The sequence below is a fragment of the Cervus elaphus genome, chromosome 1 (genome assembly GCF_910594005.1).
Source record: "Cervus elaphus chromosome 1, mCerEla1.1, whole genome shotgun sequence".
In the NCBI taxonomy this organism is placed as follows: domain Eukaryota; kingdom Metazoa; phylum Chordata; class Mammalia; order Artiodactyla; family Cervidae; genus Cervus; species Cervus elaphus.
The window spans coordinates 88,534,754-88,547,181 of record NC_057815.1 but is presented as its reverse complement, the minus strand read 5'-3'; the positions used below and the strand labels follow the sequence as shown (position 1 = coordinate 88,547,181).

At 49.7% G+C, this 12,428-nt stretch overlaps 1 protein-coding gene across 1 annotated transcript in view; it reads right to left on the bottom strand.

Annotated features, from left to right (window-relative positions):
- CRY2 (cryptochrome circadian regulator 2) overlaps positions 1 to 12,175 on the bottom strand; it is a 33,235-nt gene extending 21,060 nt beyond the window's left edge. The window contains exons 1-2 of the mRNA XM_043910548.1: positions 11,867 to 12,175; positions 1,569 to 1,677 (exon numbers count right to left, since the gene is read on the bottom strand). Coding sequence (XP_043766483.1) covers positions 1,569 to 1,677; positions 11,867 to 12,090 — 333 coding nt within the window. The 5' untranslated portion in view covers positions 12,091 to 12,175. The remainder of the gene's footprint in view (positions 1 to 1,568; positions 1,678 to 11,866) is intronic.
- Positions 12,176 to 12,428: the final 253 nt, after the last annotated feature.

Here is a 12,428-nt window from a genome sequence, read left to right as displayed (position 1 = left end):
TCGGGGCAAACATCCTGGCTACGCACACGCCGGTCCAGTCTTGACTCAGTCCTGCGGGGTGTGGGTCCCGGGCAGAGCTGCTTATCTCTCCTCCAAGGCTAAGGTTAGCACTAAACATTCATTGGGCACTTACTATGAGCCAAGAACTATGCTTAGCAGTTCATAATAGGTTACAAGGTTAAAGCCTCACAACCCTATGAATAATAATAAAAGTGTTATTATTAGATGACACCTTCTCCAAGAAGCCTCCCTGACCCTCTTTAGAAAGATTCTCCTGCACCTGCCCGCTTCCCATCACAGCAGTTACCATACGGCAGTGAAGCTGCCCACTACGTGCCGGCTTCCTCCATTAGTGTGAGTACTCGGAGCAGAGATCGTGTCATCTCATTCTTCATCACCCTAGGACCTGGTGTGGGGCCGCACACATAGCAGAAGCTTAATGATATACAGAGAATGGACGCTGTGTCTGTATCTCTGGGCTATTAGTGGGCTGGCCTCTGAGGTGCTGGGAGGTGGGGGCAGTGCGGCGGGGGAAGAGAGGCCCCTGTGTTTAATGCTATGGTGGTCACAAACACAGCTCTGGGCTCAGAGCTGGGGCTCAGCTCCCAGACTGCTGCTCTGAGTTTTGCAGGCATGGGCGAACTATTGCTTCCCCGTCTGCGGAACAGGGACAGCAGCACCTAGGTCTGAGGGCGGCGGCCGGGAGTACAGGCATTAACGGACACAGAGCGTGCACCGAGAACAGTGCTTGACTCACGGGCAGCCCCCAGTGAGGCTGGCTCCTACCAGCACTGTGCGATTTGTGCGTGTGTCTGTGTGTGGGGGTGTGGGGAGGGGAAGTGAACGCTGAAGCATTTACTCGGCTGCCTGCCTTGACATGTAGTCTTTCCTCTTGTCTTTGCCCCCCAGGAAGAACAGGAAAGGAAGCAGGGTGCAGACAGGCCCAGAAGCAGCTGTGCGCTGATGCACTAGAGCCTCTGTTCACGAGCACTTACGCCTCCACTTGGGTCTTAGAAAATGAGTATGATAAAGGGTTTGTGGGGGCAACTGGGCTGGCTGCCTGATACAGCAGCCAGGGGCCCATGTGGCACTGAAATGAAGATTCTGTCGATCATTTATGGAGGAAGTAGGGACACTCCCATTAAAGAGGCTGATTTTTTTTTCCCAATAAGAAGAGCAAAGCAAGAGGGGAAACGCCCCTAGATAAACAGGAAGCCTCACCCTCAAACTCCTGGCGCAAGAAGAGCCCTAACAAATCTTGCTGGCTTGAACCAAGAAAATATTTAAGGAAGCCAGGGATATCTAGGGTGAAATAACTTGCCACATCCCATGTCTGAACTAAGCTGGGAACTTTCCAACAAGATACCAGATTCCTTGATTTTTCCCTTAACACAGTTTCCATTCTGTGGGCAGCTGACCAGCTTCATTCGCTCCCAACTTCCCTAGCAGTGTGTGGTCAGCCCATCCCTGACTGTTTCCATTTCCTCAGTCAGAACATCATCTCATTCAGTCTGTGGGGAAACCCTAGGAGCAGACTCCCACTGTCGTCCTGGACTCTGCGCACGTACCTTGAACAGCCTTGGGAACACGTCAGCCGGCTGTCCTCGGACCACAAAAAGGCGGGAGTTCAGTTTCCTTAAGCTTCTGTCCAAATCTTCCAGCGACTGAAGTAGGAACCTGCAGAAGCCACGGAGTCCTTGTTGGTGGTAACATAACAAAGAGGCACTTTTTCCTAACAAAGCGGAGAGAACCTTGTTTATGCCAAACAAGTAGCACGGTTCTCCTGGGTTCTTGTCCAGGCGTGATGTGGTAGAGGGTCAGGGCTGCCTCTGTTGAATCCTGCTTTTGCCATTACTAGCTGCGTGACTTTAGGTAATTACTAATCCTCTTTAGCTTCTTCCCCCCTAATCTGTGATACAGAGTTGGTGTTAATACCTATCTCATAGAATTGTTAAGGAAAGAAAGCCAAATCATGCAAGAGGACAGTTCCAAGTACAGGCCGTGGAACCGAAAAAACCTGGGGTAAGTGTGAGCTGCTCCTACTTATGCTGTTCCTCGGTGATCAGAGGCAAGTCACTTACTCCCTCTTGGCCTCAGGCCCTGGGTGTAACTATCCACCCATCACTAGGAGGCTATGAGAATCACAAGGGAGAAGAGATGGGGAAGCCATATGAGAAGCAAGCGCAGTCCTGTGGTATGCAGGCAGAGGCCGCATCAGCAGAGGAACAAGACTGCAGTTGCCCTGGATGGTGTCACCCACCCTAGGCTGACAGACTCCCTGTCTTTCTTCACTCACGCTTTGGTCTGCGTGGGTGTCTCCTGCCACAGCTCCATGGCCCCGCAGCCTGGGCTGGGTCACCACCATTTCATTTGGCAGGCAGCCCCTTCTCCAGGCCTCTCCAGGGCCCTGGCCATCAAGTTCTTGTCCCAAGAGGCAGAAGGTGTGTGTCTGTAGGATTTCCTCCCATGTATCCATGGGTATGGGGGACTCCAGAAACACCTGGCCTAAGGGCTGGATCAACGTGGGACAGGGACAGGAAATGAACATGGCCTGAGAGCTTTCAGCGTCTGTTTACTTTAGGCAAAAATTTATTACTTGTACAGCTAGGCAAAGGAGAAAAGGAAAGATACACTCATTTGAATGCAGAGTTCCAAAAGAATAGCAAGCAGAGATAAGAAAGCCTTCCTCAGTGATCAGTGCAAAGACAGAGGAGAATAATAGAATGGGAAAGACTAGAGATCTCTTCAAGAAAATTAGAGATACCACAGGAACATTTCATGCAAAGATGGGCTCAATAAAGGACAGAAATGGTATGGACCTAACAGAAGCAGAAGATATTAAGAAGAGGTGGCAAGAATACACAGAAGAACTGTACAAAAAAGATCTTCACGACCCAGATAATCACGATGGTGTGATCACTCACCTAGAGCCAGACATCCTGGAATGCGAAGTCAAGTGGGCCTCGGGAAGCATCACTAGGAATAAAGCTAGTGGAGGTGATGGAATTCCAGTGGAGCTATTTCAAATCCTAAAAGATGCTGCTATGAAAGTATTGCACTCAATATGCCAGCAAATTTGGAAAACTCAGCAGTGGCCACAGGACTGGAAAAGGTCAGTTTTCATTCCAATCCCAAAGAATGCTAAAACTACAGAACAATTGCACTCATCTCACACACTAGCAAAGTAATGCTCAAAATTCTCCAAGCCAGGCTTCAACAGTATGTGAACCGTGAACTTCCAGATGTTCAAGCTGGTTTTAGAAAAGGCAGAGGAACCAGAGATCAAATTGCCAACATCCGTTGGATTATCGAAAAAGTAAGAGAGTTCCAGAAAAACATCTATTTCTGCTTTATTGACTATGCCAAAGCTTTCGACTGTGTGGATCACAATAAACTGTGGAAAATTCTGAAAAAGATGGGAATACCAGACCACCTAATCTGCCTCTTGAGAAACCTATATGTGGGTTAGGAAGCAACAGTTAGAACTGGACATGGAACAACAGACTGGTTCCAAATGGGGAAAGGAGTACGTTAAGGCTGTACATTGTCACCATGCTTATTTAACTTATATGCAGAGTACATCAAGAGAAATGCTGGGCTAGATGAAGTACAAGCTGGATTCAAGAGAAATATCAATAACCTCAGATATGCAAATGACACCATTCATGGCAGAAAGCCAAGAACTAAAAAGCCTCTTGATGAAAGTGAAAGAGGAGAGTGAAAAAGTTGGCTTAAAGCTCAACATTCAGGAAACTAAGATCATGGCATCTGGTCCCATCACTTCATGGCAAACAGATGGGGAAACAGTCGAAACGGTGACAGATTTTATTTTTTTGGGCTCTAAAATCACTGCAGCCACGAAACTAAAAGACCCTTACTCCTCAGAAGAAAAGTTATGACCAACCTAGACAGTATATTAAAAAGCAGAGACATTATTTTGCCAATAAAGGTCTGTCTAGTCAAGGCTATGGTTTTTCTAGTGGTCATGCATGGAAGTAAGAGTTGGACTATAAAGAAAGCTGAGTGCCGAAGAATTGATGCTTTTGAAATGTGGTGATGGAGAAGGCTCTTGAGAGTCCCTTGAACTGCAAGGAGATCCAACCAGTCCATCCTAAAGGAAATCAGTCCTAAATATTCATTGAAAGGACTGATGTTGAAGCTGAAACTCCAATAGTTTGGCCACTTGATGCGAAGAGCTGACTCATTGGAAAACACCCTGATGCTGGAAAGATTGAAGACAGGAGAAGGGGATGACAGAGGATGAGATGGTTGGATGGCATCACTGACTCAATGGACATGAGTTTGAGTAAACTCTGGGAGTTGGTGATGGACAGGGAGGCCTGGTGTGCTGCAGTCGATGAGGTCGCAAAGAGTTGGACATGACTGAGCGACTGAACTGAACTGAACAGCTAGGCGTGATCACCTTTCTGAGAAACTCATCAATACTTTTTTTTTGGTGGCAGTGGGTGGGAGGGCCGCACACCACAGGGCATATGGGATCTTAGTTCTCTGACCAGGGATTGAACCTGCGCCTCCTGCATTGGAATCGTGGAGTCTTAACTGCTGGGCTACCAGGTAAGTCCCCATCAATACATTTTATGACATCTATTTTATCTTTAAATTAACATTTTAAATAGATTAACTATTCATGTGATTCAAAATTCAAGTTACAAAAGGGTACACAGTAAAAAGGTCTCCTTCTCCTGCATCCCCCTGGGAATTTCATCCTCCTCTCTAGAGACAACTAATGTTATCAATGCTATTATATACCTGGGATGCTTTTTAAGTGCATTTTCTCTTGAATTGTCTCAACACATTTTGAAGGAAAATACTACCCTTGTTTTATAGATGAGGAAAATGAGCTACAGAGAGGATAATAAATTTTCTGAAGATCACAATTATTGGGGACAGGTTCCTACCCCACACTCTTGGTCAGACTCAAACCATGTTTTCTTCCTTAAGTTTTCTAGCAGCATATCAGACACTGCTCCAGGGGCTGAGATTCTTGCAAGCTCCCGTGTGTCATGACGAACATACACCCGACTCCAGGTGATCCAATGACCTGCTCTTCCGCAGGAAAGAGGCCCTGGCAGGTGAGCTTGGTTCACAGCCACCTCCTGCTATCTACCCTGGGGTCTCCCACCCAGGCCCGTCAACAATGGGAGTCACTAGAGTTTATTCTGAGCACAATGAAACCCAGGGCTCCTGCGAAGCACAGCACGTTCCCTTGACTGTGGGAGTCTTACAGAAGCATCGACTGTTCCCAGGCTGCCAACTAGAACCAGGCCCCCCTGCCGCCTCTGATGTCTACGATATGACACTCCCAGGTGGTTAATGCCACAGATCCACATTCCGGCACAAGCTGAGTCCTGGGTTCAGCCTGAAGCATCGTGCTGGCTGACGAGCAGGCAGGGACTCTCGGAGGGGTTGCAATGGGAGACTGACAGGCTGGATGCTGGTCTCCACAAAGCCAGAGCTCCGCCTCTGCGAATTTCTATTTTTGAGCACTGACACGCTTAGAAAAGGAAAGCTGAGACAGAGTGATGTACTTGCACTTGCGCTGGCCTCCTCTCAGGAGGAAAATACGAGAGATTGCTTCCATGCCACCTGCACCCTGCCAGGCAGGATGCCTAGGGATAACTGGCAACTTAGACCCCACAACCTCAAGACAAGGGGTCCTCCATCTGCAGCTCCCAGAAATGTACCTGCCTTGCACTTGGGGGCCCACATCTTTCACAATCCACTAGGCTGCACAGGGCATTGGAGCTACAAACAGGACTGGCATGCACATGAAAGCGAGGTTCCAGCTGCCTTCTGTAGACTTTATTTCTAGACCTCATGTATTTATTTGGCTACGAGGGGTCTTAGGTGCTGCACGATCTTCACTGCACCGTCTTTTGTTTCAGCGCGTGGACCCTCTAGTTGTGGTGTGTGGGCTCTAGAGAGAGCAAGCTCAGTGTTGTAGCCCCCGGACTTAGTTGCTCCATGGCATGTGGGATCTTAGTTACCCAACAAGGGATTGACCCACAGTGTGCTCCTTGCACTGCAAGGCAGATTCTTAACCACTGGACCACCAGGGAAGACCCCAGACCTCATTGATCAAAAGGAGAGATTTCTTGCAGCACCTCTGAAGTACAGATGACCCAGTGAGAACCCTTTTCATTTTTGACAAGAGAAGTCTACAGCCAAGGCAGGCAGCAGAAGGCAGGACTCTGAACTCAGCAACCAAATGATAGTAACAGCAGCAACTAACATTTCACACGCATTTACAGTGAACCAGGTACTCTTCGCCCTGGAGGAGGAAACGGCAACCACTCCAGGATTCTTACCTGGAGAATTCCATGGACAGAGGAGCCTGGTGGGGTACAGTCCATGGAGTTGCAAAGAGTCAGACAGGACTGAGCATGCATGCACACGTACTATTCTACTTGCTTTACATACATCACCTCATTTAATTCTCATTTCACAGTTGAGGAAAACAGGCACAGAGAGACTAAGTAATGTGTGTAACATCATTCACCTAACGAATAGCCAGAATTCAAGCCCAGACAGTGTGGCTTGGTATCTGCATTCGTAACCACCAGGCTCCACTGACTCTCAACCAGGACTCACCCCTGAGCACTGAGGCTGTGCTGCCAGGGACGCGGCCATCAGGGAGCACCAGAGCTCAACTCATAGGCCAACACTTTGCTACCAAATCCTGGTTCCTCCAGGGGGATCAAAACAGCTGTGAGTCACCCAGAAGCTTGCCAAAATGCAGGACCTCAGGCTCCCTCCCAGACCTCCAGAAACACAATCTGCGTTTGTAGCAAACTCCCCTGGTGATTCCTTTGCACGTTAAAGTTTCAGAAGCACCGTCCCAGAAAACAGAACTTGACTTCTAGCTTCTCTTGACAAGTTGCCTGCCTTGGCTTCTAGTTTGTTTTCACTAAAGTTCCTCTTTGAGATCCTGGTTTTGGCCCTCTAGAAATGCTGTTACTTCCAACTCCCCCAACCCCCAGTCAAGCCCTGCAGGGCTTCTGCAGAAAGGGAGGTCTCACGATGACCTCCAGGAGCCCCAGCCTCCAAGCAGACAGAGAAACTGCAGCCGCTGCTCGCGCACCACCCGAGACCTGCCAAGAGGGAATGCGGAGCAGTGCTGCTGCTGGGCAAAAGTGTCCCAGTGCCGGCGCGCACGTTCTTTCACCAGAGAGGACCTTGGGCCTCTGTGCTCCCCTGGAGCCCTCCTCCCCATGGGGCCAGTCTCTCTTTACTCCAGTGAGGGACGGCTCCAGAGAAAACTGGCCTGGGCACTGGAGGTGGCAGTGTTCGGGCAGCAGTTCACCCTTGGCAGCTCCAGCTGAGCTCACATGGCCGAAATTCAGAGCACACCGTCCTGTGTGAGCGGCTTAAGCTCACCCTTTGGATGAGACATGTGCCGCTCAGTTGCATTATGTAAGTGCTCTGCAGTCAGAAGCAGAAGTGGAGGAAACCAACTTGGGATTTCCAAAAATACTAAAAGGACAGTAATTCAGGGACTCCGTGGAGCTAGCCTTTTAAAACAAGACAGACAAATCTTTAGGCAAGGACTTCTCCAGAGACAGCAGGTTCTGTGTTGAGAAATATTTTTGTTTATTTGTTATTAACAGGAGGAAGGAAAATGATTGTGAACTCTTTTTTTGGGTCTAGATCACCCTTGACCAAGTTTCTCTGCTTCAAGCCAAGGTTACTGAACTGTAATGATGATATTGTTGGCTGGCCCAGACTGGCTGCACATGGCATTAATAGAAATTAATTTCTCCTATGGGCTTCCCATAGGAGATGCAGTGGTAAAGAAGCCGCCTGCCAATGCAGGAGATGCAAGAGACAAGGGTTCGGTCCCTGGGTCTGGAAGGTCCCCTGGAGTAGGAAATGGCAACCCACTCTAGTATTCTTGCCTGGAAAATTCCATGGACAGAGAAGGCTGGCAGTTTATAGTTCATGGGGTTGCAAAGAGTTGGATATGACTGAGTGAGCATGTGCACGCGCACACACACACACACACACACACACACAAAATTTCTCCTGGAGAGTGGGATGAACTGAGACAGTAGCACTGACATATAGACACTACCATGTGTAAAATAGCTAGTGAGAAGCTGCTGTACACAACACAGGGAGATCAGCCTGGTGCTCTGTGATGACCTAGAGGGGTGGGGTGGGAGTGGGGTGCGAGAGAAGCTCAAAGGGAAGGGATATATGTATGCATATAGCTGATTCATGCTGTTGTACAGCAGAAGCTAACACAACATTGTAAAGCAATTATACTCCAATTTAAAAAAAAAGAAATTAAGAGTGCTTAGGTCAAATGGAAAAGGATAACTCAAACCCACAATCCACAGCAGGGATGGATCTCTAGGTATCACTTGGATAAAAATATATTTATTCTTTCCTAACTTCAAAGAGAAAGATGAAGATCAAAGTTTTCACCCCTTTGGGGCAGATGGAAACATTTTCTCAGCAGCAGAACAATAAAAATGCTCTGTTGGGTAACCAGTGTGAATATTTCAGAGAAACTCAAATTTCCCTGCCAGCAGACCACAGTTCTCAATCTCCTTCTTGCTGACCAAGCTCCAGGGAAGAACCACCCAACATGGACAGTGCATGCATGTTTAGCTCCCAGCAGTGGGAAGAGAGACACATTTGTTCTTACCAGGCATCCCGGGTCACCTTATTTATTAATTGAGCAATTTCAGCTGATATTTTATTTTTACCAACTCCTTCTGTCCCCAAAGTTCCTGACGACAGGTGCAGCACAGAGCCAAGGAGAAAATGACAGAAATAAAGGGTGAGGTGAATGAACTGTTGCCCAACACCTATCTCGGTGGCAGTAGGGACAGAAAGGTAATTAAAAAAAAAAAAAAAAGCAGGGGCCTATTTGGAGTACCCATTTTAAAATCTAGAAGCAGCTCACACCCCCTCTTTTTTTGGGGGGGGGATTCTTACTGCAGTACTTCCTTCCAGATGCAGTAAATTTGGGGCAGGTAGGGCTGGGCAAAGTGGAACAGGGCTTAGCTAACTAGTACTCGACAAAAAGAAAGTCCTGAGGTTCAAATGCTACAATGAGCCATAAATTTCCCGCTGCCACCAAGGCAAGGAGTGCACTAGCCCTTCTCCTATGCTAATAAATCTACATATTCTCAGCTGCCTTTCTCTGTCCATTTTTACTTTTAGAAAGTGTCCTTCATGGTTATTTTAATCTGATTTATCTGCTGAAGAATGCAGTGTGGGAGTCTGTGTAGGAAGTGCAGGAGGATAACAGAGATACAGATTGTGTCCCCCTAACCTCTGGCAGAAGGCCTGGAGCCCACTCTTCCGAGGAAGGCTTCTCAGAAGCAGCAACTGAAGTATTTGCAGAGCTAGAATGTTCTGCTGCAGCACAGTTCTCCCAAGTCACTTCCAGATCCAGAAACAGCCACCGGAAGACTACACATGTTGTAATTATGCAGAGGTACGTCTGGTTCTATCACTCCCCCAACCCCCAACAAAATGCACAAAACCGCCTGCGGTTCTGCCTTCACTCTGAACCCGGGAGCAAAGAGTATGGTGGGGGTAGTATGAATACGTCTGTGTCTAAACCCAAGAGCAGTGATCATATTCCATTTATTTTGGGTGATTTCACCTCTCGTCTGATGCCAAAACAAATCGCACTTCTTGCCAATGAGCTGCAACACGTATCCCAAGTTGTCAGGCTGGGTCCAGTGCTTCTCTGACTTTGCTGCACATGTCAGCTTTAAAGACCCTAGTGCCCAGGCCATAACCCAGAACAATGAAATAGAATTGGGAGAGAAGGGGACCCAGGCATCTTTCAAAGATTCTTAAATGATTCCTGTGTGCCGCAAGGTTAAGAACCACCACTCTAGTATGTCCCCCGGTTTTACTTATTTCATGGCATCAATTCTACTAAACGAAGGCTGGTTACTTGTCTCGTGCCACAAAAACGTAGGCTCCAGGAGCTCTGGACACCACATCTGCGTGTTCATTGCTGTGTCCCTAGCAGCCGTGCCTGGCAGATATTAGGCACTCATTAAATAATTGCTCAATTAACATCTGCATTCTTGCATGGCCTCTAACTTCAGGATTTGACCCGGGCATCTGAGCTGCCACATTCCTTTTCTCTCTCACAAGCTCAGAAGCACAATCACAAAAGGGTGACCCACAAAAATCCATTAAACGCCTAATTTCTATCGCATTTGCGTTTAACCAGCAACAGAGTTTTTGTCATTGATCTGTGACCTCCACTACCACAAAAGAGCAGGCAGTCCTATGCAGTGTCCTCCAAAACCTAATAAAAGAAGAAACTCCTTCATGACAATACAACCAGCAAGCAGTCTGGATTCTATTTACTCTGCTCTGACTGGCACGCTGCCACTGGGAGAGGGGCAGAGTCGAGGCTTAGTCCATGCTAGGGATGGCAGGTCATTTGAGGGTGTTTGTCAAACCCAAGCTCCTATCTATAGAAACTGGAGCAGAGGCAGAGCAATAGAGCAGTTGAAAACTGTGTGGGCAGGCTCTCCACAGGACTGTCTTTAGTGGTTCTCTCAATATAAGTGGGGCAGGAGGGGCACTGAATAGACCCACTGCGGGGGGCACTCGCTCTCCTAGCAGGGCACACACCCCGGAAAGGAAAGAATGGCGGCGAGCCGGCATATCCTGGGAATAACTCTGCCCCTTGTGCAACAAGGCCACAAGCAAATATCCTCCAGAACAATGCAAACAAACCAGAGGACTACTGCAGGGCGTGTTGCAGACAGATGGGAACACAGTGTCTCAGAACCCCTTGGTTTCAAACACTGCTTAAAGAGAAAACACATCCACTGTCTATTTGTTCATCTTTTCCCATGATCCTGTCCACTCCATCTCCTGGGAGTCATCAAGAGGGGCCCTCGATATCACAGCTTTCCTACTCCCTAATCTCAGCACATCAGTTGATAAAAGTCTAATCCACAATCACTCAACGGTGCTTTAAAATCAATCTCGAGAGTAGAGGAAGGAAGGGACATCTTTGGTTCCTTTTTTTTTTTTCCTGGCAAGTCCATACCTGCTGAGGGAATTCTCCAAAGTGGGTTAAGCACTGTTCTCTGCTCTCTAACTCAGGACAAAGTGTCTCTAACTGAACATGCCCTTGAGGTCTTCATCTATAATAGAAGGGAGCCTGGCACTTTGCCTTATCTGATGCTAAGCCAGAGTCTCTAGATATCTCCCAGAGACAGGATGATCTCGGTGGAGGGAAGGCAGGATGGATGGGAAAAATTAAAAAAAAAAACGGATTAAGAAAACCCCAGAGGCTTAAAGATGACCTTCAGGAGCCGGGCAATGCGCTCTTTACTCGATGAGTGCAGGCATCTGCTGTGCTGTTAATTCAGGAACCCGTCCCTGCCCTCACACGACAACAGCTCCTGTCCTCTCCGCCATCCCCACCCCGGCCCCAGGTTCACCCCCGTTTTGCCACTCGCTGGCTGCCAAGTCCTCGGGCAGGTCAGCTTTGTGTCTCTAGAACTCGAGAGTCTCACCCGTACAACGGGGATCACGATCTGTCCCACAGGAAGGTCGTGAGGACCAACCAAAGAGGGAGGCACACAGTGCGGACCCGCGGTGTCAGAGGCTAGCCTTTCTGAGACTAACCCTCCACCCCAGGTCGTTACTACCGGGACTCACTGCTTCCCCGGTCCCGGCGTCTCCCCTCCAGGGACTCGGACCGTCGCCCTGCTGCACCTCCTTAAGGTCGGGGTCTTTCGGCAGAGGCGACTGGGGCCAGAGCCTCCGCTTCCGAGGGTGGGTGCCTCAGAGGCCAGGCTGCGTGCCCCGGGCCCACGAACCCCACCCCCGCCCCGGGGGCCCCCCTCACCTCCATCGGTTGATCCCAACTGAGGAGGAGGCCGCGAACCAAGGGTCGAGAATGTAAACGCAACGCACACAGTGCGCCCCGCGCACGGCCGCCAGCAGCGCCGGGTTGTCATGGAGCCGCAGCCCCTTGCGGAACCAGTGCACTGAGGAAGCGCCGTCCCCACGGGCCGCGGGCGCCTGGGCCGCCGCCGCCGCTGAAGTAGTCCCCGCCGCCGCCGCCGCCATCACCGCCCTGACTGCTGGGGCTGCCAGCGCCCCGCCCCCGTAGTCGCCACGGGCCTGGCCCCCGGCCCGCCCAGTGACCTATGACGCCGCGGCTCCTCCCTGGGGCCCCGCCCCACGACCCTGGAGCGCCTCTGCTATTGGCTGAGCGTCTCTCGCCGGGCGATTGGCTCTGAGGCGCCCCCACCCCCGGTCTGTCCCCGCCCCCTCACGTTCCCGCCATGTGTGGGCTCTCTGGAGAGGAGCCGGAGGGCGGGGTAGGGTGACGCAGAGGGGCGCTTCCCTAGGAGGTCTGGGCGTGGACGGTGTCTGGAGGGACAGTGGATCCCAGACGTGTTGCT